This window comes from Coturnix japonica, chromosome 23, assembly GCF_001577835.2.
Source record: "Coturnix japonica isolate 7356 chromosome 23, Coturnix japonica 2.1, whole genome shotgun sequence".
NCBI classification, from domain to species: Eukaryota; Metazoa; Chordata; class Aves; order Galliformes; family Phasianidae; genus Coturnix; species Coturnix japonica.
This window is the reverse complement of record NC_029538.1, coordinates 1,371,920-1,395,356: the sequence shown is the minus strand read 5'-3', so window position 1 is coordinate 1,395,356 and position 23,437 is coordinate 1,371,920. Positions and strand designations below refer to the sequence as shown.

At 42.0% G+C, this 23,437-nt stretch overlaps 1 protein-coding gene across 7 annotated transcripts in view; it reads left to right on the top strand.

Annotated features, from left to right (window-relative positions):
- EYA3 (EYA transcriptional coactivator and phosphatase 3) overlaps positions 1-23,437 on the top strand; it is a 35,981-nt gene that overhangs the window by 9,450 nt on the left and 3,094 nt on the right. For 4 of the 7 annotated variants that reach the window (XM_015883498.2, XM_015883499.2, XM_015883501.2 and 1 more), the window contains 16 exons: positions 1,570-1,664; positions 3,664-3,707; positions 5,052-5,134; positions 5,888-5,954; positions 6,594-6,736; positions 10,824-10,961; positions 15,756-15,838; positions 16,581-16,764; positions 18,029-18,168; positions 19,423-19,506; positions 19,680-19,769; positions 20,180-20,238; positions 21,008-21,168; positions 22,272-22,386; positions 22,884-23,005; positions 23,265-23,365. In XM_015883498.2, coding sequence (XP_015738984.1) covers positions 1,570-1,664; positions 3,664-3,707; positions 5,052-5,134; positions 5,888-5,954; positions 6,594-6,736; positions 10,824-10,961; positions 15,756-15,838; positions 16,581-16,764; positions 18,029-18,168; positions 19,423-19,506; positions 19,680-19,769; positions 20,180-20,238; positions 21,008-21,168; positions 22,272-22,386; positions 22,884-23,005; positions 23,265-23,365 — 1,709 coding nt within the window. The remainder of the gene's footprint in view (positions 1-1,569; positions 1,665-3,663; positions 3,708-5,051; positions 5,135-5,887; positions 5,955-6,593; positions 6,737-10,823; positions 10,962-15,755; positions 15,839-16,580; positions 16,765-18,028; positions 18,169-19,422; positions 19,507-19,679; positions 19,770-20,179; positions 20,239-21,007; positions 21,169-22,271; positions 22,387-22,883; positions 23,006-23,264; positions 23,366-23,437) is intronic. The other 3 variants (XM_015883503.2, XM_015883504.2, XM_015883505.2) reach the window with 3 other exon arrangements.

The window sequence follows — 23,437 nt, the reverse complement described above, 5'->3', positions numbered from 1 at the left end:
TCAAACATGTGCCACAGCTGAGTGTGCATCCCCAGTTTTGGCAATGTGAAAAATAAGGGGAAGAGTAAATGAAGCCATAATATTACAGTGGCTGTCAATGGAAAAGGACATCCTGTGCTCTCACTTGCATGCTCTTGCCTTTTTTCCTCTCCTTTGGCTCCCCTAAAAATGGGTCTGTGTGAGGCTGGAGCTGAGCCCAGTGGAAGGATCTTAGCAGAAGTGCTGTGTTTTGGTGGCTCTTTTCTATGTGTTTTTTTTCTGTTTTATTGTTTTTCTCCATAGCACAAGATCAAATCCAGCCTGCATCACAGCCATATGGCTGCTGTGCCCAGCACAAAGGAAGGGTATCATGCAAGCAAGATTGGGTTGCTGGAGGTAAGGGAGAAGCAGGAGCTTTTCCTTCCTCAGCAGCTCCAGCTGAAACTGTGGCTTAGGAAACCTTTGCTAAAGAACAGCCCTGTCACTCCTCACAAGTCCAGCTGTGCTGCTTAAGCACATCCCTGTCACCCAGAAATGCACGATGCTTCTTCTGGTTGTTCTGCTTGCTTCTCTGTGAGAACACTGAGACATTTTCTGCCCTACCTGCTGTTTCTGGAGCTATAGATTCTCTAGAAGGCAGTGTGACAGTGATGTTTTTTCCATACTGATCAGTTCAGTTTTGGAGTTCAATAAGAAAGTATGCAATGAAACTGTAAAATCAAAGGACAAAGGAGCAGGACCAGACTGATGTGATAGCAAATTCAAACATCGCTGCTATTGGCATTTGTATCCCACACCTGTAGTTATAACCTTTGAATGACGCAGCTTCTTTTCTGTCTTGGGTTTTCTGTATTATCTCTATGGTTAACAGTTAAAACTGAGGGTGAAAGTTGTAATGGTGCCAACGTAGGGGCCAGCTTTGCTGAGTGGGCTCTGGGAAGAGGGGATCCCAGAAGACCAAGTCAAAATATATGGTCAATGGTCAATGAATGCTGGTCTATGGCAACTTTTTGGTGCAGTATATAGGAACTCTGTGCTAAATATGTGACTGGGTTACTGTCTGTTAACTTTTTGGTGCTCATCAAACACCTCTTTTTTGAGGGCTGCAGTTGGAATAATAAACTTTCTTTGTGAACTTGACAGTAAGCAGTGCTGTATGTAAATTCACGTACGCTCTTGTCCTGATTTTGTGTGTGTGTGTGTGTTTGTTATATAAATGTTCTAAATTAAAACAGGTTAGATTGAATCACTCTGTTTACTGACCTAGTAGACCAGACTCGATCATTTAAAGTGTCTTTAAAATCATGGTGCACGTGTCTGATTGACACGTTAGCTTCTGTGGTCAGTATGGTACAAGCAAATGATGTAGAAATGTGCCACGTGATGAAAAATGTCTGTAAGTTGAAGCTTAAAGCTAAATCCCTTGTTTATGAAATCTTTCCGTATATGAATTTTGTCTCTTACTTGCGAGATGGCAACACGAGTTTAGAAAGCTTGTGGGTGGAATATATAACAATTACCATTCTCTGATAGCCTAAATGATAAGTCCCCCCAAAAGTACATAAAGCTATGAACACCTTTTTTTGACAGGCTTTGAAGACTGCCGAGGAGGACACGATTTGAATCATTCAAGCATTAAAATAGTAATACCCATGGAAGAGCCACAAGATTTACCCGAGCAACCAGTAAGTACATTTAAATAATACTCAAGGTGGGCATGTAAAACTAATCAGTGATCTCACGAACTCAGCATGCAGTTATTGTATTTAATAATGGGCAGTAAGGCTGTCCTTTATTAAAGCAGTAATAAAAGGAATGTGTGCCTAAACTCTGTAGTGCTTCTATGTAAAATTATGCCTAGTAATTATCTGTTTTGCTGAGAAAACCAGACCATTTATAATCCTAGAAGAAATTAAAAATCACTGTTTTAATGACAGAATCTGCATGCTGCCTGTTACCTTATAAATAAGTTTTAGTTATTCTTGTGCCTAAGATCTTGAAAAGGTTCCACAACCCTAAGCATGCCATCATCTCTATTGCTGGAGAGCATTATTTACAACCCTTAATTGAACAGGGCACTGATGTAGGTAGGTGTATCTTAAGATAGGAATTGCTGTCCAGACTTCCTAGATATCTGTGATTCTGCCACATTAAAAATACCGATGAGGTTAAATTATTTAAGTTATGCTTTCTGACACAACGTGCAAATCATTATGAGTGTGTGTGCATAAAACACAAGGCTAATCAGCAGAAACAGAATTGGAAGTCTAGATGTCTGCAGGATTTAAACTAAAATAAGAAAGGAAATATCTGTTATTACAGCATTACTTAGCCAAAATTACCTTTATTAACCTTTATTATTCAGGGCATAGGAGATGGAGCACGGCTTGTTTTTGGCACATGAGAGCATTACCTGTAAGCAGACTCTTTAATTGTTTGCTGAAGGTTTTCTATCTAATTTCATTTAGGTACCTTTTGCTGCTCAGTCATTCTGAGGCAGAATTTGAGACTATACTGATCAAAGCTGTATGATGTGATATCATCTTTTCAGCTTTATCACCCAGAACTGATACTGCACAAACTTGTTTTCTTTCTCAAATGATTTTTCTTTTCCTAATAATGGTCATTGCAAACTGTTGGTGACTGAATCTGGAGCCTGTAGGGAAGTCGTCACACTTGGAGTTAAATGTGTTTTACTCCCTCCATTTAGTGTGCATTCTGCTGCCAGGGATGCTAAACAGGCAAGACTTTTGTCCCTATTTTTAGATGCTTTTTCCCCTTTCAGATCTCAATTTAAAGTGGAAAAGTCTGTGTGAGACTCAGTGCTGGAAACCAAATATAAACTTGGGAAGTAAAAAAGTGAAGGAAAGTTTAGAGAGAAGTGACCAAAAGTGACATTTTCCATGACAAAAATAGTTTAAGAAGTGCTATTATTTGGCTTTTACAAGTGATTTCTTGTAGTAATCTCTTATTTGTTGAATGCATTGTGGACACATGTAGTTGATTCTTATGATATTTTATTTAATCCTGGAAGACAGGAAGTGACAAAAGTCTTTTTGCAAGGGCTGATGAACTTGTGTTATGTGCATTGCAGACACCCACAGAGCTGATCTGTTTGGAAGGAGTTCTCATATTGGGCAGTAAATGTGAATGATGGGGAGAACCCTGAGGTGGGAAGGGCTGCAGTGCTGCTGAAAAGACAGAGGAAAAATGGCTGTCAGGTGTTTGGGCTGAAGGTTTTTCTCAACTCAAATTGCCACGGGGATGGTGGTTAAACTCCACATTCCTGACTGGTGTACAGTCCTTTCTTCATAACATTGCTACAGGCAGTAATGCTACCATTGCTTTGGTTGTGTTTGCTTCAGCAACTCATCATCTGGTTGGTTGGGGGTTGTGCTTTCCACTCAGAAATTGGTCTATGAATATCAGTCTGAGTGGAGGTGATCTGACCTGAGGCAGAAGCTGTGTCTTCCACCCTTTTCCCTTTCCTTCCTTTCCCCTTTGAAACTTCTTTTTCTAATGAAAACTTGTTAGTTAGCTGTACAGTTCAATGCAAGGCTTTCTTTTCAACACTAATGCAAACTAAAGTAACCACTGGTGATGTCCTGCTGGAGGTCAGTGTGTGCTGATTCTGCCAAGGACAGCTCTTTTTAGTTGTGCCTCTGAACATTTCTGTCCTTGCAGGTGAAGAAAGCCAAGATGCAGGAATCCCGAGAGCAAAGCTTGAGGTATGTCACTTTGAATTTTATTTTAGTGTGAAGCAATTACTGGTGCTCTTATATTATTATAAGCTTCCATTTTAGCAGCATGCATATTGCTGTATTTGTCAGAGAGATGGGACAAATATAACCCAGTTTTGTGTTGGCTGTAAGAAAAATAAATTAAGCAACCCTTTGGTATTAAACCTGAGTTATATTAGTAGTTAGATTATTATTAAAAAAATAATAATGAAGGGAATGCTTTGACAAGAAGCAGTGAGCAAACAGTGTGAAATTCACCACCTAAATGTTAGAATCTGCTGGAAGCTGCACTTCCAGCCAGCATAAGGTGAGAGGAGCCCAGCCTAGGAGTGCCTCTGCTCTCCTAGGTGGTAAGTGATGGAAGATAAGAGCACTTGGGATGAATTTGTACTAAAGCACAGGTGTGTGTATGTTGAGGAGCAACAGTGAGAATGCAAGAAGAAACAAGGGCTGATATAGTATAACCAGAAATTGTATCTATTGTCACATTTTCCATAGTAAGTGATAACTAGAAGTAGCTGTACAGCTCTCAACCTACTTGCAAGCTGCATGCAATTTGACAGCCACAGGTTAACTGTCTCACAGAATCACAGGACTTTTTTCCCCCCAGAACAGCAGTAGATGAATGCTCCGAATCTTCACTGGAATGTGGGGTTTTTAATTGCAGAACTCAAAGGCTACTAGCATTGCAAAAAGATTTTCAGTCTGGTTATGAATGTTTTCAGAGGGGAGAAATGCCAGTTAATGTGTTTTGAGCAAACTTAATTCCTTCTCCCCAGCCATAGGAAGGAAAACAACACACATAGGAGAGCAAATCCACAGCACTCACTGCTCTGCTCTTCCATCGCCTCACCCTGCCCAGCGCTGTCCTGCTTGCCCCAGGGTTTCACCTCAAAGCCATCAGGGCAGTTGAAGGTGGGTGGATGAAGCATAAGCAGCCCCACAATTTTTTCTGCTCGTTCAGCAAATTAAACTTTCATGGAAGAGCCTGGTGGGTGTCTGAGGTGCTGCAGAGGAGCAGGAGGCTGTGTCCAGGTGGGAGGAAAGAAATTTGTGTTTCACACTGCAGATGGCAGTGCCAAGCTGCTGGGTCTGCTGGGCTGCAGCTTCATGTGGAGAGATGAGTTGCTGAGTTAACGTGCTGAAGCTGATGGCAGTTTTATGTCTAATCAGAGATGCAGATCTCTCTCTTAGGTTCTCTGTGTGAGATAACAAAAACTAGCTCTGCACACTTTGGTAAGAGTCAGTTTTTCTCAGTGCAAAAGGCTGAAGATATCAAAGGATGTTAATGCAGAGTTTCAAAGCACTAATATTACAGTTTGTTTATTCTAGCACTCATGTGAGCAGCACAGAAGTCAGCGATCAGAAACCTGAATCTTCAAGCCTTGGTTCAAACCTTCCCATGTCAACTGAGAGTAAGTATCTTTCAGAATCCTTCAGCTCCCAGTGTGTCTGTTCTCCTCATTTCTGCCACTGATCTCATTACTTTTGTAATTCATCAAGTGCAAACTTCATCCCCTCTTTGTAATACTGTCCATGCTGTCAGTTGTAAGGTGAAGGTTTGCTGTGGGGCTTACAAAGCATTAGTGCCTGTGTGTGTGATGGTAAGCAAACTGACAGACATATTGCTTAGCTTGGAGATCACTGCACCTTATGGAGTGGTATGCCATAAGGGGCTGTATGGTGCCAGGTTCTGTGCTGGAGGTCCAGCATAACCTCACTTTCCTGGTCTGATGGACAGCTCATCATTTATCAGGTCTGCTCATCTGAATTCAGGATATTACAATGGCTGCTGGGTTAAAGATATACCAGCTCAAGCACCCCAGTGCTATAAGTGGGACCTGTCTCATAAGGGTATCTGAGATGAGTTTGAACTCGGGTTGTGCAGCCTGAGTGACCGTCTCTTACCGGTTCTAGAGTGTGATTGCTGTGGATTTATTCAAAAAGAAAAATGGAAGCACCGCATTATATGCAGTGAATTGGCAAGAACGTTTTTAATGTGTTTTAATGCTGTGGGTTTTGAGAATTTACTTCAAAACAGATATCCAAGGTACTAAACGACCTTCTTGTGTTGGTGAAAGTCGTGTGAGTGTTCAGGTAGTTAAGTGAATTTAGTTGTTGGTTTTAGAAATCTCCTGTGTAATTACATAAACTATTTTTTTTTCCAGTTATGACATGCACTGACTATATCCCAAGGTCATCAAATGATTATACCTCACAGATGTATTCTGCAAAGTAAGTTGAACAACTGTTACTAAATTCAGTAGCTTCTTTCTGAAGTCATCTTTTAATATCATTATGTATTTCTTTAATTACTCTGACCAAACTCCCCTATATGCTAGGCTAGGCAGCAGGCACTCACTGCTGTGCATGCTGAGCCTAGCAGAAGTCATCCTTTGGCTTCAATGGCCATTGTCTTATGATCCCAAGGATAAACAGATCTCTTCAATTAATTAACAATATGGTGATCTTGTTGAATAGTATTTGAGAGAGAAACAAGCATATAAGAGGAGTGTAAGATGTTACCATATTTCAGCATCATAAAATGTTTTCTCATTGTGTGGTACAGGAGGTCTAAATCTCCCGTGTTTGCTTTTTTATAGCCTGTTTGTTCCATTAGTTTTGATGCTGCTGTATTCTGTTAGCTTTAGGATTTGCTGCTGTAAGGCACCATAGGTGAAACTAACTGCTCATGCCTGTTGGAACATAGGGTTCCTTCTGCCCTGCTCCCCCTGCCCTTACAGTCACAGTAATTGGGGATTGTCTCTTCTTTCTAAAGTAATTTAATAATGTGTCCTCTGGCTTGGAGGCCGAAAACTGCTTATGTGAAAAGTTATGTTGGTTGGTTTGTAACTTTTCTTCCTTTTCAATCAGGCCATATGCACATATCCTTTCTGTACCTGTATCGGAAACAATGAGCCCTTACCCTGGTCAGACTCAGTACCAAGCACTACAGCAATCTCAGCCCTACACCATCTACCCTCAGACCACCCAAACCTATGGACTACCTCCTTTTGGTAAGAAATACATTTGCAAAGATTTCTCAGTGCTTGCAGTTATTTTCTTACATCTCATTAGAAAGCAAATATTAAGATTAGGTGTATTGGAGAGAAGCACATAGAGGAGAGCACACACTTAGCTTAAATTGTAGATCAGCATGAAGCGATGGGAAGATGTGTGTAAAGGGCAATAGCTGTGGTTTCATGTGAGTCATCTCTAGATGAAACTTCATCTTGTAAGACCTTTTTTGTTTTTTGTTGTTTTTTTAACAAAACTGCTTTCCTGGACAGTAATTTGAATGTAGCCGTGCAGCGTGCTGAAAGCTTGCCGGGTAAGAGTCCTGTTGTAACTGAACATCTGAAGCTTGATGACAAGGTTTGAGCTGTTCCTTTGTATGTGTGGTAGCAGAGGTAGTTTTGCTCCTCAGTGCCTGGCTCTGTTGTGAGAGAGGAGAGAATGTCACCCTTCTATGCAGGTAACACAGGGAAAAAGTGCTGTCAGCTGTGACGTAGCCATGAAATGTTTGTCGTGGGGATTTTTGTGGTCGTGCTGCCTAGGTGAATTAACAGAGCCACTACAGTGCTAAATTCTTAGGGTATAAGTTTTCCTTAGCTGAAGAACTAAATGCCTTTCTGTCCTAAGCCGAATCATATATATGTATATGTATTACAAAGGAATTAATTTGTCGTGTTATTTTTAAAGATGGTATGGAAAAACAGATGCAACTGGGCTCATTCTTATTAGATATAAGTGATATGTGGTTTGGCAGAAATTTCTACCTTTTCAAGAATGGTCAGTGTATAAAGCTGAAGTACTCACCTTTTTTCCTCCTTTTCTTTCTTATTTTTCCTCCCATGTGTTATCAGAAAGGAGGTTTTTCTATTTGTGCTTGAGAGCATCCTTAGGAATAGAATGATTTGACCACAAGGCTTTACTCGCACAGTATCAAATCAAATTTGTGCTGTATTAATTCTAACAGCCTGAATGCCATAAGGAAGGAGCTTTGCAGGGTGTCACTTGTAGGGTAGCTAGGGCAGTTGGTCTGCTATCTTGCTCCTTGTCTTTTTTGTGCCATGGTAGTGTTGGCTGCCCATAACAGACATTGGAAAGCACGTTTCATCCCTGATACCTGCATTCCACTTTCAGTCTTTTTAGTGCATCCAAACATTGGCTTGTGGTTTCATTTCTTTCCCTGGGTTGGTGCTTATTGGTTTGCTGTGGGCAGTGCACTGAGCCCACTTTGAAGGTTCATAGGCATTCGGCAGTGCTGCGTGGTGATGTTTGTGATGTTTTGGTGGTGGTAGCTGTGGTTACTGTCATTTTTTTGATTACTTTTTTTTCCTGTAATTAGGTGCTTAACTGTCAATTTCTACTGTTGCTTCAGAGTATCTTCAGGAGACCTAGGCAAGAGATAAGCCTTTTCTATTGATTCCATAGCAACTCTTGTCCATTAAAGTTCTTCTGAAATGCAATCAATTCACTTACTGAAATGTCTTGATAAGGATTTTGTGGAGTATTACTAAGTAGCTGAATTTTTAGTCTAAATTTAAGTGTTATGGAAATGTTAGAAGTCACATTTCCATCATACTGGAGTAGTATGAATGTCATCATACTGGGAAGATGGACAAATCCAGGTGGATGATCCAGGACCAACCATGTGCAGTGCTAAGGGCAGTCTAATTTTGTTTCTACTCACAGTATTTCTTTGGGTATGTGAGAACTTGACTAGATCGACTAGTTGGATTAGATATTTTACTAGCAGATCCAACATTTGCATCTCTTCTTATTGTGGGTTTAATTCTATGCCAAAAAGAAGACATCATGGATTAGGAGCAAAGAAGAAGTATTTTATATGTGAAATTCAAGCCAGCTGTCAAACACTCAGTTCAGGGTGCTGCTTTCAGAGAAGAGATGGCCTAGGTATATAAATATCAATATATATTCTTTCTTTTATATATATATATACATATATATAATCTAGTGTGTGTATCTGCCAATTTTCCTTGTGCTATAATAATTTTTTTGGCATTTAATGCCCTGTTATGTGCCGAACATAACGTGAAAATCAATATTAAAATAAGAGTGATGATATATAAGTCTTGTGGCTTCAAGCTGTGTTAGAAGCACTGTAGATACAGTGGTTTACATGGACTCAAGGAGAACATACAAGTGGTGATCCACTGTGTGGGGCCTTTCTGTCTCCATAAATGTGCCCTATGACATCCCTTTGCCTCAACTGCAGTGCTGCCATCTGGTGTGGGGGTGTTTTGTGCTCCCTTATCCTGTGTCATCCTTGAAGCTGTGCTGCTGCAGAACAGCAGGAAAGGACACACATCACCAGGGCCGGGGTGATCACTGACCAAGGCAGTTGTGGAAGGCTGGGTCTGGAAGATGCCTGAGTTGGCTGCTGCACCTGCATCCAGCCAACCCTGTGGGCACCTCTGACGTGTTTATCTGATCTGGCTTTACACCCCTTGTGTGATAAGCGTCCTGCAGCGTTCAGATGTTGTTTGTGTTTCACCATCACAGTGGTAGGCATGTTGGTATGCTCTGTGACTGTCTGATTTTGGTGTTCTCTGCTGCTTTCCCACCGATCTTGCACTGTAAGGAAATGCTGGTTACTGTCCTCTCTAAAAGCTACTTAAAAATACCACACCTGCTCTCTTTTAGGAGATCTGTTTCCCATGTATTTGCCCTGCAGTTTCTACAGTATATCTGCAATCTTCCTTAAATCATTCTTCCACTATTATTTGCTAATTACTGTGGCTTTCAAGGTTTGAAACCGTAATGAACAGGAATCAAAACCCTGAAAGACCATACAGATAAATGACTTTATATGACTCGTGGCTGCCAGTTTTTTTTACACACCTTCATGAGGCTGAATGGATTTTGAGATGGAAGGTCATCATTCTGCTAGCCCTGAACAATGTGTCTAGCTCCAGATGGCCTTTCTCCCTCTGCTTTGTGCATTCCTTCTTGTTTCTGAGTAGATCTTCCCAACTAATTCTTGCTTTTTTACTGCAGGCCAGAAAGAAGTGCCTTCAACTAGGTATAGATTAACCCCAGCTGGTTAGATTTCTTGCAGTGGAGATTGCAGCAACTTTAACTGCTGGCTGTGTTACGTACTCTGAGCTGATAACTGGAGTCATAAATGCAATTAAATGGTGGTCCTGACCACCCTTCTGTCAGTCTGCTGTTAAAAGACTGAATGTAACTCTCTTCTACCCACTTCAGAAGATGGAATATCTAATTCCAAGGGAAGTTTTTCCTGCTTCCCATAAGCAGATCTTTGTCTGGGAAAAGCTGCAGCATCTTGAATCTTTAGCAGTCAGCTTTCAGACTCCAAGACTTATAATTGCAAGAAACAAACAAACAAAAAAAAAGAGTTTTGAGTTCAGAAACAGTTTAAAAAGAAAACAAACCTGAGGAGCCCTGAAGAATCAGGCCTTGGTGAGTTCCTGAGGTCAGACACTGTTGTCACTGCTGCCAGCGCAGCAGAATGGACCTTAATGCAGCACCTGAACTGAAACCACACTGCCTGCGTGTGCCACGTGCATAGGGATTAAAAATCACACTGCTGCGTGTCCTTTGGCCAGTATTGGTACCGATGGGCATGAATGATTCTAGAATAACAGCAACTCTAGGGGATAATTTCCAGTCTTTTTTTCCTTTGAGCTCTATTTTTCCTTGTGTTCAGTCTATGAAAAGGACTGACTTTCAGCTTGTTTTTAAGTATTTGACCCCAAACTTAATGATGGGGTACAAGTGTTGAACTCGGAAAATTCCAACCCCAGTTGGGGATCAGCAATGCCTTCCTACCCACGTGGCAGTGAGCCTTACTGTTACACTAATGGATTTTTTTATTTGAAAGCATTGGAAGTTGGTCTTGTTGGTGTTTTTAATGTTCTTTTTTCAGCAAGTTTTGACAGCAGCCCTAATCCATGTGCTGCCTGGCATCCAGGACTTTTTATTGCAGAAATTAAGCATTTTCATGTATGATTTGTTCCTTGTTTTTGTGACGAGCCAAAACCTTACTCTGAGGTAGCAGTGTGCTGTTTGGTCCCAGCATGTTTATTTATAACTGGTCCGATTTATCCGATTCAGGTGCACTGTGGCCAGGTATGAAACCTGAAAGTGGTTTAATTCAGACTCCATCTACAAGTCAGCACAGTGTTCTTACCTGCACTACAGGGTTAACCACAAGCCAGCCCAGCCCAGCACATTATTCTTATTCCATTGAAGGTAACTTGGCATGGTTTTTATCTGCATCTCTCTCCACCTAATTGAGTACCACAAATAGAGAGGCTTGCACGTTTGCTCTTGGTTTGTGCATGCTTCTTTATGCTTTGTCTCTTTTCTATTTGTGCGTGTGTTTGTGTTTGGTTTTGTATTTGCTGTGTACCTCTGTATGCACCAGGCTGGCTTGTTGGTGCCATGCTGATGGACTTCACAGGGTGAAGAGCAAATGGGATGGGGAAAGGAGGCTAAATGTTGTGTTCTTTTGCATGTGTTTACTGGGAATGTTCTTGCAGTTCTTTGTTGGTAGATTTTAGCTTGAAGTCAGTAAATACACTGACTGAGACTGGATTTTGTTGTTGTTATGTCTGAAAGCAGAGGGCTCATGTACAATACATACACACACACAGCTTATACCCTCACACATTGCTTGTGTTGCTGCGTGAGGCCTCCAGCGTGTTAGATCTGCTAGGAAATGAATTTGTAATTACAGAACTGGCCTACAGATACTCCCAGTGCCAGCAGTGTCATATCTAAGAAGCCATGTGCTGAATTTCACCAGCTTCCAAAGCAGTTTTTATATGTAGATAGGCTATTGGGCTGAATAATCATATTTTGTTGCTTGTGGCAAATATGTGCAAGTAGGTTTTTCTTTCAGACTTGAATTTTTGCCACTTGTGCATGGGTAATGAATTATGAAAATTCATCTCTATGATGTTTAGGAAGCAGTTTGAGAGTTCTTCGTGGTTTTACATGTGTGATTCTAAGACTTCAGGGATCTTTGGTTCATCCTCCTGCTCAAGGAACAGCTGGCACTGGATTCAGAGTAGGTTGCTCAGGGCTTTCTCCATTTAGGTTTCACAAACCTCCAACAGATGGCGATGAAATCTCCTCCAGTGACTGTCATGATGGTGAAATGTTTACCTTTGTCAGGTCAGAGCATCTCTCCCTTCATGTTGTGACCATTTCTCTTCTTCTCCTGCTGTACACCTGCATAAAGAACCTGACTTTCTTCTTGATAACTTCCTTTTTGATATGGCAGGTTGATATCAGACCCCACTGAAACCATCTCTGCAGCACGAGCAGCCTTGCCTGAGGATGGTTTCCCAGAAGTAAAGAGGCTTGTTACTTCTCTTTATCCCCCCCAGAGAAGATGATGTTATTACTTTTCCATATAACACTGTTCTGGCTATGAAGGAGCTTAATGAACTGTGGTCAATTAATGATCTATTCAGGAAAGTTTTGGTCAACAATGAAGCATAACAGCATGGTAACATCAAGTGCAGGAACTAAGGAATGTGTATAGGAGAAGCCATATAATGCAAGGAATAATTCTGTAGCCAGCCTGCAACTGAACCTAACAAGATCTTCTAGGTTTAAAGGTTCCCCCAACATAGATCTTAATTAATACAGTATGAATTTGGTTCCATTTACTTGACTTCATTAGGGGCTTTCAAGCTTGATTCTGCTGTACAGCCTTCCCTTGCAGGGTGTGTGCTTCAGCTCCCTGACCGTTTTGGTGGCTCTGTGCCAGACCTGCTCAAGTTTATCAACATTTGTCATCTGCTTGAGGCCCCAAATTGAATGTCGCATCCAGATGTGGTGCCAATGCAGAGGGGAGTAGTTAAGTAATGAAGAGGTTTTAGCATGGATTTTGCAAATAGAAAAGACATATAATGCTGTGGTACTTCTCAGCCTTGACTCACTGCAACAGTAGATAGCCCAAGAGTAATGTTTATTCTTAATTTACTTTTCAAAGTTACAGTTTAAGATTAGAAATACAACAGGTGACACCAAGTTGAGTGATGCAGTTGATAAGAAGGAAGAAAGGGATGTCATTCAAAGGAACCTGAGCAAGCTTGAAAGGTGAGCCATTGTAAACCTAATGAGGTTCAACAAGGCCAGGTGCAAGGTGCTGCACTTGGGTCTGGGCAGTCCCAGATATACGTATGGACTGGGAGAAGAGCTCAGTAAGAGCAGCCCTGTGGAGAAAGACTTGAGCAGCAGTCTGCACTTGCAGCCCAGAAGGCCAACTGTACCCTGGGCTGCATCAGCAGAGGGATGGCAGTGGGCAGGGGGGGATTGTACCCCCTGCTCTGTCCTCATGGGACCCCATCTGGCTGGAATACTGCATCCAGATCTGGGGCCTCCTGCATGAGAAAGATGTGGATCTGTTGGAGAGGGTCCAAAGGAGACCATAAGGATGCTCACATGGCAGGAGCTATTCTGCTATGGATAAAGGCTGAGGAAGCTGGGGGTGTTCAGCATGGAGAAGAGGGGGCTCTTGAAAAAACGCTTCTAAACAGGAGGAGAGTAACTTTTTACATGTTGTTTTGTTGGTAGGCTCAAAATTGTTTTTCTCCAAACAAGGCAGTAGGGTGATGCACTGTTATATGGTGCTGCTGGCCCAGCAGAAACGTTTGACAGTGCATGACCAGCATGGTTTAGTCTGCAGACTAACTGTGGACTGGACTTACATAATATTTAAACCCTGGTGATACCTCAGGTGCACTTAGTGGCTAAGAATGTGTTTTTTGGTAGCAGCTGGACAAGCTGTGGCTGTGATGGTAGGGGCAGAGGCTCCGTGAAGTGCTGGAGGTGACGTGCTTCCTTAACCTCTTCTTCCCATGTGAACAAAGCAGCCAAGTGAAACGCAAAATGCATTAATCACCATTTCCCTTCCCTGCAAGTGGGGGAGAAAAAGAGAAGAGAGAAGAGACGTGGCAGCTTCAAGGCACAGGTTTGTGTTTGCAGATCTGTGAACACTGAGGTTGTGAAATGGTTGTGAATAGTCCTTTTGGCACATCCATGCCAAACATCTTGGTGTGGTTTTGGCCCATTTGCAGGTAAAGGGGCTGACCCACAGAGCAGAATGAATTGTGTGATTTGGGTAGTGAGAGCTATTTGTAAAGAACTGATGTGTCGTGTTGTATACGTAAGGGATAATTCTAAATCTTGGAATGAGACCAGAGTTTATAAGGTAAACCACAACGTTCACTGTGGGGAGGCTGTGTTTTAGCAGAGTCCCAGCTCTTGGAAGCTCTTTCTTTGTGATACCTTGTGTGATCCATCTCATTGGCAAAGCAGCCTCCTCAGATCACTATAGATGAAAAGGTTTAGAATGATTCTGGCTTCTTAGCAGTTCATCTCCTCCAGCTTCCTGGCAGCTTCACTCTGTTTGGCAGGAGTGCCAAAAGTGCCCTCATTTTTTTTGAGGTTCTCATTGTAACACATACAGTTTGGAAACTGTCCCCAGCTCTTCAGCAGCTGCTTATGAGGAGTATCCACTGCTGCTTCTGATAGCTGCATAGCTACTGTTTGCACTTGAGTGTTTTCATTGCCATTATCACTGTTCAGTGCAACCTTTCCCCCTTTTCCTAATGATTCACCTTCCAAAACTTTCTCCCACCTGTTTTTGAACACTATCAGGGGATTCCCAAGGCCTCGTTACTTGCCTTCATTTTTGCTTCTGCAGAAAAGACCTCCTCTCATACTTTGTATTTTTGCTCCTCTCATACTTTGTATTTTTGCTCCTCTCATACTTTGAATTTTAATGTATCTTTTAAGATATAGTTCTTTTGTCTTTTATCTTTTAAGATATAGTTCTTTTTTACATCCATTTTGAGCCATGTTTTAGATCTGTTCCTCTTTCCAGGAGATGATCTCCATGTAGTACCCGTGTTTGCCATAATGCAATGTCTATTGATTAAGAGTTTGTGGTGGGGTCTTTTTCCCTTTGCAGCTTCCTTAGAACAGAAAGACTGAAGCCTTCAGGATCCCAAGCTCTTCAAGTCTTGGGTTGAATTCTGCATGGATGTGATTTGCAGGAAGGCTTGTCCTGTAATGGTAGTATAGTAGGTGATACCGTGGATTTCTGCAAGCCTTTTCCTAAGTGTCTAACTACTGTTGGTTTTGTTTGTGCGCAGAGAAAGAAGGTTTAGCACAACACAGTACTCCTTGGTAACCCTTGATTTAGTACATGCTGGCTTCGTTTGTACTGATTTCAGTATTTCTTTCCACTAATCCTTGGGGTTCCTGAAACCCTGTGTGGACCAATATTTAATGGTATGGCCCTAGAGCTGTAAGACCATAAAGGCTGCTAAATGACTCTTGTTCCCAGAGGGTGCTCTGGCTGCTCTCTCTGTTTTAGAAGAGCTGAATGCATTGACATGAAGACTATTAAACTAACAACTCAATGTCTCTAACAATTTGTCTTACATGAGAAGTTCTTTCAGGATCTCTCTTCCAGAAACTAGATGTAATGTCACAGGGCATGGGGAGAAGCATTCTTCATATATTATTTGAAATATTTTTGCTCCTTCCCTGTTGTTTTGATATTAATTCCAGAGAAAATAGAAACTTCACTATTACCAGAACTGATTTAAACACATTCATATCTCTGGTCTACTCTGATTCATTTCTAATTGCTGATAGTTAAATATCAAGGTGTGATCTTTGTCTTCTTAAAACTTGTAATTAAAGGTATGAAGCTGTTTTAATTGAACTCCAGATGTATAGCAGGCATGGAAAGAAAATGTTTTCTATTTAGAAACTTTGGATAAAGTTTCTGAAATACTGAAGAAAAACGTTTTTAAAGATCCCTGTGTGCCAACTCTCCTCCTCTCTAAGCCCAGTGGAAATATAGCTGGTTTCTAGATACAGCCCAACACTTATTTTGTCTGCTAGAAGCACAAATACATGCATATAGACCTTGTAAAAACTTACTTTATACCTGAAATTGGTCCTGTCTCTCATACTCATCATGAACGTATATATATGCAGTAATTCTTAATTTTACAGCATCAACTACCAATGCCAGTCCAGTCTCTACATCCTCAACTGTTGTCAATATTTCCACATCAGCAGTAGCCAGCATCTCACAGGTAAAATTTCCTCCTTGTTATATTTACGTGCAACATCTTGTTCACTTCTGTTTAACACATTGTTCAAAACTAACATAAGAAGGCAAAATATTTGCACCACTTTAAATGAAAAGCAACGAGCATTAAAGTTACAGGGCTCTGTGTGGAACTCAAAGTCAGCAAGATTACTTTGTCTGCATCTTTGACCACGCTGCTGTTCCCTGTGGCCTTTGCAGCAGACTTCCTTGAGCTGTCCATAGCTGCTTCCTTATCTGCTGTTTGTGTTGGAGCCTTAAGCACAGCACTGAGATCCTCCATGAGAGACAGAGGAGAAGAAGCAAATGAACAATTATTAGAACCAAACTAAGGGAGGGTTATGTTTGGACATCTTTTGAATGCCTTTGTTTTCCCATGGCAAGAGAATGAAAACAATAAGCACAAATAAGCAAAGAAGTGAGAGTGGACTCGGTACTCCCTGTAACTGTCACATCATTCACATAAATCCATACTTGAGGGAACTGGAGGCAGAGGAAGGGCCCTGTGTTTACTGGCCTTCTGTGGGCAGAACTTACCTGCCTTGTAGGCATTGGGAAGTTGTATCTCTCAATCCTTTTGGAGGATTTCCTACGTGTACAAAAGGAAATAACATAAAGTTAGATTGTGCTCTTGCTGACGTTTCTCTTTGACAAACATCACCTGGTATAAAAGTCATCGTAGATAATGCTGTCTGAATCCTATCGTAACTGATCCTTTCCTCTAATAGGAATATCCTACGTACACAATCCTTGGCCAGAGTCAGTACCAGACGTGTTACCCAAGTTCTGGCTTTGGAGTCATAACACCAGCAGACAGCAACGCGGAGAGTACTGCATTAACAACAGCTACGTACCCATCTGACAAACCAAATGCCATGGTGCCTACACGGACGGTGCAGAGACATTCCTCTGGTAATGGTTGCATCTTTAACAGGGTAGCAGTAGTACCTGATCTCTACCAAGTCCTCAGATTCATTCAGACAGATGGAAATCAAGGATAGCTGACTGCCAGTGAGCAAAGCATTCGTGTCAGTGGACTTGAACGTGGTAGTGTTCAAAATTGCTCTTTTGTTTACCGTATGGAATTCTCCAGACAATTGGTGGCAAACAGCACACGGTGATGTTGGAAATCTAGAGGCATGGTTCCTCCAGTCTTCAAGAAGTATTTGTCCTCTATTTGGAGTGAACACCAGGAGACCTACCCTCCTGAATTTGTTTTCATTTGATTGTGAATGCTGTAAGCAACTGACCTGTTATCTCAAGGCACTGGCCAAGGGCAGGTCCAGCTGTTAACATTCTCATTGACATTTTCTAAGTTCAGGAGCACTCTTGAATTGACCATCCTACATGAATTTTCATGAGTATTGCTCAATTTTCATGAATTACTTCATGCTCGAGACCCAGACTGAATTCAAACTCTTTCAGGTTGTCTTGGCTCCATGGTCAGAAACTGCTCTGGGTAATCTGACTGCTAACTCTGGATGAAGACATGGCTCACTCTGTGCCTTTCTGCTGTCCTGACAGAGTTCTAATCCTATTTCTCAACTAGTCAGACAGACACCAGGGATGCTGAATCTTCTGAGTGAACTGTTAGTAAGGATTCAGGGATTATCTCCCATTGTGACCATAGTACTCTGTACATCAAAACACTTATTCATTTATTTTAGAGTCCTTTCCCTTTGGCAGGAGTTCTTACCAGTTGCAGAATAGGCTCTGTAGTTTATTGATATTTCAGTAATGGCCATGCTGCTTGGCCACATCTTCGTCTCCAGGGCCAAGTATGTTCCTGTGATTGATCCATGGGGGTATGGCAATGCAGCTGTAGGGTAAGCATGTTTGATTTACAGTTAGCATCCTGTGGGTTTGTGTGTGATGAACACACTGCAGGTGTCTGTACATGGGCTATTGTTTAACTGTTGGTCAAAAGCTGTATTATGGTGGAACAGGAGTGAGTAGTGTCAGCAGAGGTGAAAACAGCACGTCTCGTATGGGATTGTTCAACACAGAAAAGGCATTTGACAAACCTGGGAGATCTAGGATGGACAGACATTACTCAATACTTACTTCTGTAGTTCCATTCCAGACGAAGAGCTTCTGATATGGTATCAAGAAGCATTAAAAGAAGCTGCTGGATAATAAAACAGGGGATCAGAGCTATTTGAATTCTTTTCTGCAGGAGATGCATCCACAAGTCCGTCATTGTCGAGGGCGACAGCAAGTAAAGAGTCAGATGAACAGGCGAGAAAAAATATCCCTGGGAAGAACAGAGGGAAAAGGAAAGCAGACACCTCTTCTTCACAAGACAGTGAGCTGGAGGTAAGTGGGAATGTTTTCTATGGGCAGAGTTGCAGAATGGTGTGGTGGTAAACATTTCTCTCTCTTTATTTCTTTCTGTATCCTTGGAAATGAAAGGGGATAATCTAGGAAATTCCTATAACTTGTTATTTGGGAATTGCACTAGATTAATTTTTCAGTGGCTCTTGACAAGTTTCACTTAAGCATGTCTTGGAATCTTAGTGGTTTCAATGGAGCAGACGTCTGGGTGTTTCTAGTACAGTCTCCTGCTTGGAGCAGGGCTGTCCCCATCAATAAAACAGGGTGACTGGCATCGTTCAGCCAAGTGCTGAGACTCCTAGGTTAGAGATCCTGCATCTGCCTGTTGATGTGTCCTGAAACTACCACACCCACCTGCAGAAGGCAGTTTTCTTTCTCCAACCAGAATCTCCCATGCTGTAATTTGCCCCCTTCTTTTTTCCATTGCAGTTTTCTATCCAGCACTACAGAGGAGAACTTGTCTACATCATGTTGGCAGTTCCCCTTTCATGTAGTTGTGGGCTGTTAGCAAATCATTCTTGTTTTGTCTCTAAACCATCACACATCCCTCAGCCCTCCTCTAAGCTGGTGACTTTCTTAGCAGTCCTTTGCTGGCTGTTCAGTTGAACAGGGGATGCCATACTCCATGCCAAGCAGAGTGGAACTACCTTCCTTCCATCACCTTGCAGTTCATCTTATCTACAGGGAGAGTGTGCTGCAAGTCTTGTTGCACCTGGTGTCCACTGAGCCATCCAGAACTTTGCATCTTGGACTTATATGAGGGGTTATTCTATCACATATGCAGAATCTGCAATTATTCAGCCTCTTGTAGTTCCTCTTGGCTTAACTTCTCAAGTTAATCTGAGCCCATCTGTACTGAAACTGTTTGTCATGTCAGCAAATCCTCATTATTTATCTTAATAAAGGTGTCTGTGATAAACACCAAGGTCATTTACCTGATGCTGTCTACATCACAGGCAGTAAATTTCTACACTAGCAATGCTTTAAAGTTCATTATCAGTTTGGGCTTGGTTTTTTTTCCTTCTCATTTTGTAGCTGCAGAAGCAAGAGAAACTTAGAGCAAAGTGTGACCAAGGGTCTTACCCTGTGTGCTTGGTTTAATAACTCATTTAGCCTGTGCGATGACTACTGTTGTTCATATCTGCAACTATCTACAAAATAAACCCTAGAGCTTGCTTTATTGTAGGACCATACTTAGAATATCTCAGCCCTAACTTGCCTTTATTCTCTACACAGCGAGTGTTTCTCTGGGACCTGGATGAGACCATCATCATTTTCCATTCACTTCTCACAGGATCTTATGCTCAAAAATATGGCAAGGTAATACCTCCTCTTATGTGGAAGGAAAATAATCTGTTCTGCAGAAGTAAATGCCAATTTCTGCAAAATGAATAGAAAAACGATAGCTTGTTTTAAATATATAACGTGATGTTTCTAACTTGTTGCCAGTTTTGGGGAGAAGAATTTGACATTATTTCCTTTTGTTTTGCCAGGATCCAACTCTGGTGATTGGCTCAGGACTCTCAATGGAGGAGATGATTTTTGAAGTAGCTGATACTCACCTGTTCTTCAATGACTTGGAGGTACATGGCAAATGTTTTTGTAACACAGAGTTTGTGAGGGCAGATTTGCTTCTCATCAAGTCAGTACTGAAATGTAAGGATCTGCCAAAACTGAACGGGTTCTAAACATGTCCAAATTAAAAGGGTATTCTCTTTTATCAAAGACAGGCATCCTGAACACTTCTGTGTCATGAGCTTTGCTAGCTCTCTTAGGGGTTTCTACTTGTGCCTAAAGCATCAAGAGTATTGCCTGCTTTGTATTACAGTTTCATCCTGAAGCAGGAAGCACTTTGCTTACAATGTTCCTGCTTTGAAATGGAGATGTGGAGGAAAAAGTGACCTATAAGCCAGTATCTCTTTTTTAGTCTGCAACTTTTGGTATCTTTCTGGATTACAAGAGCAGCTTTTGACTTTTTTTCTGTCTCAAACAGGAGTGCGACCAGGTACACATAGAAGATGTGGCATCTGATGATAACGGCCAGGATTTAAGGTGGTGTACTGAGCAGTGCATAAATGTGGAACATGCAGTCTAGTTTATTTTGTGGGGCTTCAGAAAGGGACCAAACTGTAATGGGGTTATGGAATGGAGGTCAGCATTGTGCAGGGGCTGAAATTTAGCAGATGGTGTTTATAGATGGTGTTTATTTGCTGGGTGGTTTATTGTGTTGGTTTCTTGGGGGGGGGAGGTTGTTGGTGGGGGGGTGCAGGTTAAGACCTACAGAAGGTTAAGACTTGTGGAATTTCAATGTGAATTATATTGTCTGACTTGAATATTACCTGTGTCCTCAGTCATGTGAAATGAGTGGAACTAGTGCTCCAAATTTGATGATTTTTGGCATTTGAGTCTGCCTATATTTTGCACCCCTGTGTGAGCTGACCATATACACGCACACAGGCAGAGTAGATCAGTATTCTATTGCATTAGTGAGCTGAACTGACTCATGGGGGAGGTCTGAGAAGTGTCTGTATTTCAGGAAGAAAGAAACAACACTGAGATTTATCACTGCAGAACAAGAGGGTCTAGTGGGAAGAAGGTTTATACCAAAGAGAAGAGAACAAAGAGCAATGGCAGGTTTTGTATTGGAGAGTGAGCAAAAGGGGTTGCATCAATGTATTTCAGTTCACAGTTCAGGACTGGCAGCAGGTGTAGCTGGGTGTTAGTGCACACTGCCCAGTGTGGTGCTTTTCCAACCCAACTGGAAAGGTCACCATGATTCTGACACTGTGACACACGTAACAGATCAGTTTTTCTTTAACAGCAACTACAATTTCTCCACGGATGGCTTCAGTGGCACAGGAAGCAATGCCAACCACAGTTCATCAGTCGGTGTCCAAGGTGGAGTAGATTGGATGAGAAAACTGGCCTTCCGTTACCGTAGGGTACGAGAGATCTACGATAAGTACAAAACAAACGTTGGAGGTGAGTGCTGCCGTGCACCAGGACGTGGGACACTGAGCAGTTGGTGACACCAGACTTGGTCTTTCTTGGTAGCAGTTCCATCCAGTAGCTTTTGCTTTCCTAGATGTTTGAACATGAAAAGTAACCATTCTGGGATCAGGTCTCTGTGGAATCTAAGAGGGTGCATCTTCCAAAACTGAGCAGCATTGCAGTGCAGTCTCCAGGTTACCATGTATTAGATAGAGGTCAGTCAATCCTGTATCTCATAGAAAGGTCTGGCTCTGTGTCCCATTGCTACTTTTGAATGAAAGGCTGCCTATTTCTGCACAGAATGGGCCTAAATGACCTACATATCACTCCACTTAGGCCTTTTCACATGTGTCTTCATGAAATCTGTTGCTGTGCCATTGTCACCAAGTTATACGTTCACCCTTTTGGCTTCTGTTCTTGAGGTCTGACACGACGTCTCTAAGTCTGTTCACAAAGTCACTTATAATGTTTCTATTAATGGCTTCCCTTCCGAAGCCAAAGCAGTAATGAAAGTGCAAACCACAACTGTATTTCATAGCAAATGTCAGTAAAGTTCTGTTTAGTTTGAATCTTGTCACTGACATCCTGAGAAGCTGGAGCAGCACTGGGTGACTTGGCCTGCTGGGTTTCAGGTTTGGGTGCCTTTAGCCTGTGCAAAAGAAACTCAGTACAACATTTTCTTGGACTTAATGAAAAATGGGTGATCAAAACTATAACTTTCAGGCATAGAAGTATAAGTCTGCATTTCAGTGCTCTACTGTTACCTTGTTTCTGGTAGGGAGCAGATTTTTTGCATCTTTTTATATGTGGGGAACCCAGATGTGGAGTTTTTCAGGACCCATCTGAAAATACGTGGTGACATCACACAGCACCTACTTTTGTGTTTTGAGAAATGCATTTTATTTCATGTGTTCTGAGGGCTACACAGGGCTCCATTGTGTCGCTGGAAGCTGATTTCCCCTGTTGTCTTGTTATAGTCTCAGCTTTCAGATGACTTCAGTATGATATTGGCTATGACAGGATAGGCAGGTGTTAATTGAGCCATGGCTCTGTCTGTGTTAGACTTAGCTGAGAGAATCTGTGTTGCTTTCCAGGCCTTCTCAGCCCACAGAAGAGGGAAGCTCTGCAGCGACTAAGAACTGATATAGAAGTGTTAACAGATTCTTGGCTGGAAACTGCATTGAAATCCCTGCTACTCATACAGTCCAGGTATGGAAACTGGAAACATATCTGTTGCTTTCTCAGCAATTCTTCTCACTTAGTGCAGTTACAGTCGTGCCAACATGTAATTCTAGGGCTGCTTATCACAGAAACTTCACTGCTGAGCACTCTGAGATCTTCCTGCAACAAAGTCCGTTGTTAGGAACGTCCTTTTAGTAAGACTGTGCTCACAAAATTGCATTCCTGCAGAAGAACCATCTATTCAAAATAAATTAAACAAAGAAAGGCAACCTGATCTAGTAAAGGCGTATGTTTGTTGGCCCTGCTAGGCAGGGGGGTTGGAACTACATGATCCTTGAGGTCCCTTCCAACCTGGGTCATTCTGTGATTCTGTGATTCTGTGAAAATCTGAGCCTTAGAGAGGCTGGGCAGCAAAACTGATGGTGCCTTTGGAAAGCTGAGTGAGCTGCCCAGGGTGGCCTTCAGCACTACAGGCTGCTGATAAGCTTTTAAAAGTGCTTTCTTTGTTGTTTTCTCCCTTTCAGAAAAAACTGTGTGAACATCCTGATCACCACGACCCAACTGGTGCCAGCTCTTGCCAAAGTTCTCCTCTATGGATTGGGAGAGGTGTTTCCCATTGAAAATATCTATAGCGCAACAAAAATAGGTAAGGGGCTGTGCTGGATAGCTGCCACTCAGGTGTTTTTTGTGGATCAGCTGGGATTTTAACACAGGAAACAATTTCTGCAGCTAAGCAGCACTTGTGACTGAGGAGATGCAGATGATTGCTAATAGTGATGGCTTCAGGGCTTAGAAACCACAGTGGGCATTCTCCCCATCCCAGTAAGACAGGAATGTATGTTTGTTTTGGCTTGTTCAGGCTGTTTCTGCCTAAAGCTCATTACGGTGGGATTGTGTTTTGGCAGGAAAAGAGAGCTGCTTTGAGAGGATCGTGTCCCGATTTGGAAAGAAAGTCACCTACGTGGTAATTGGAGATGGGCGTGATGAAGAGATTGCAGCTAAGCAGGTGGGTTTCTGTGGATATGGGGCAATGGGTTGATTCAAAGAGGAGCTACAATAGCCCTCTCTTTTGCAGGGA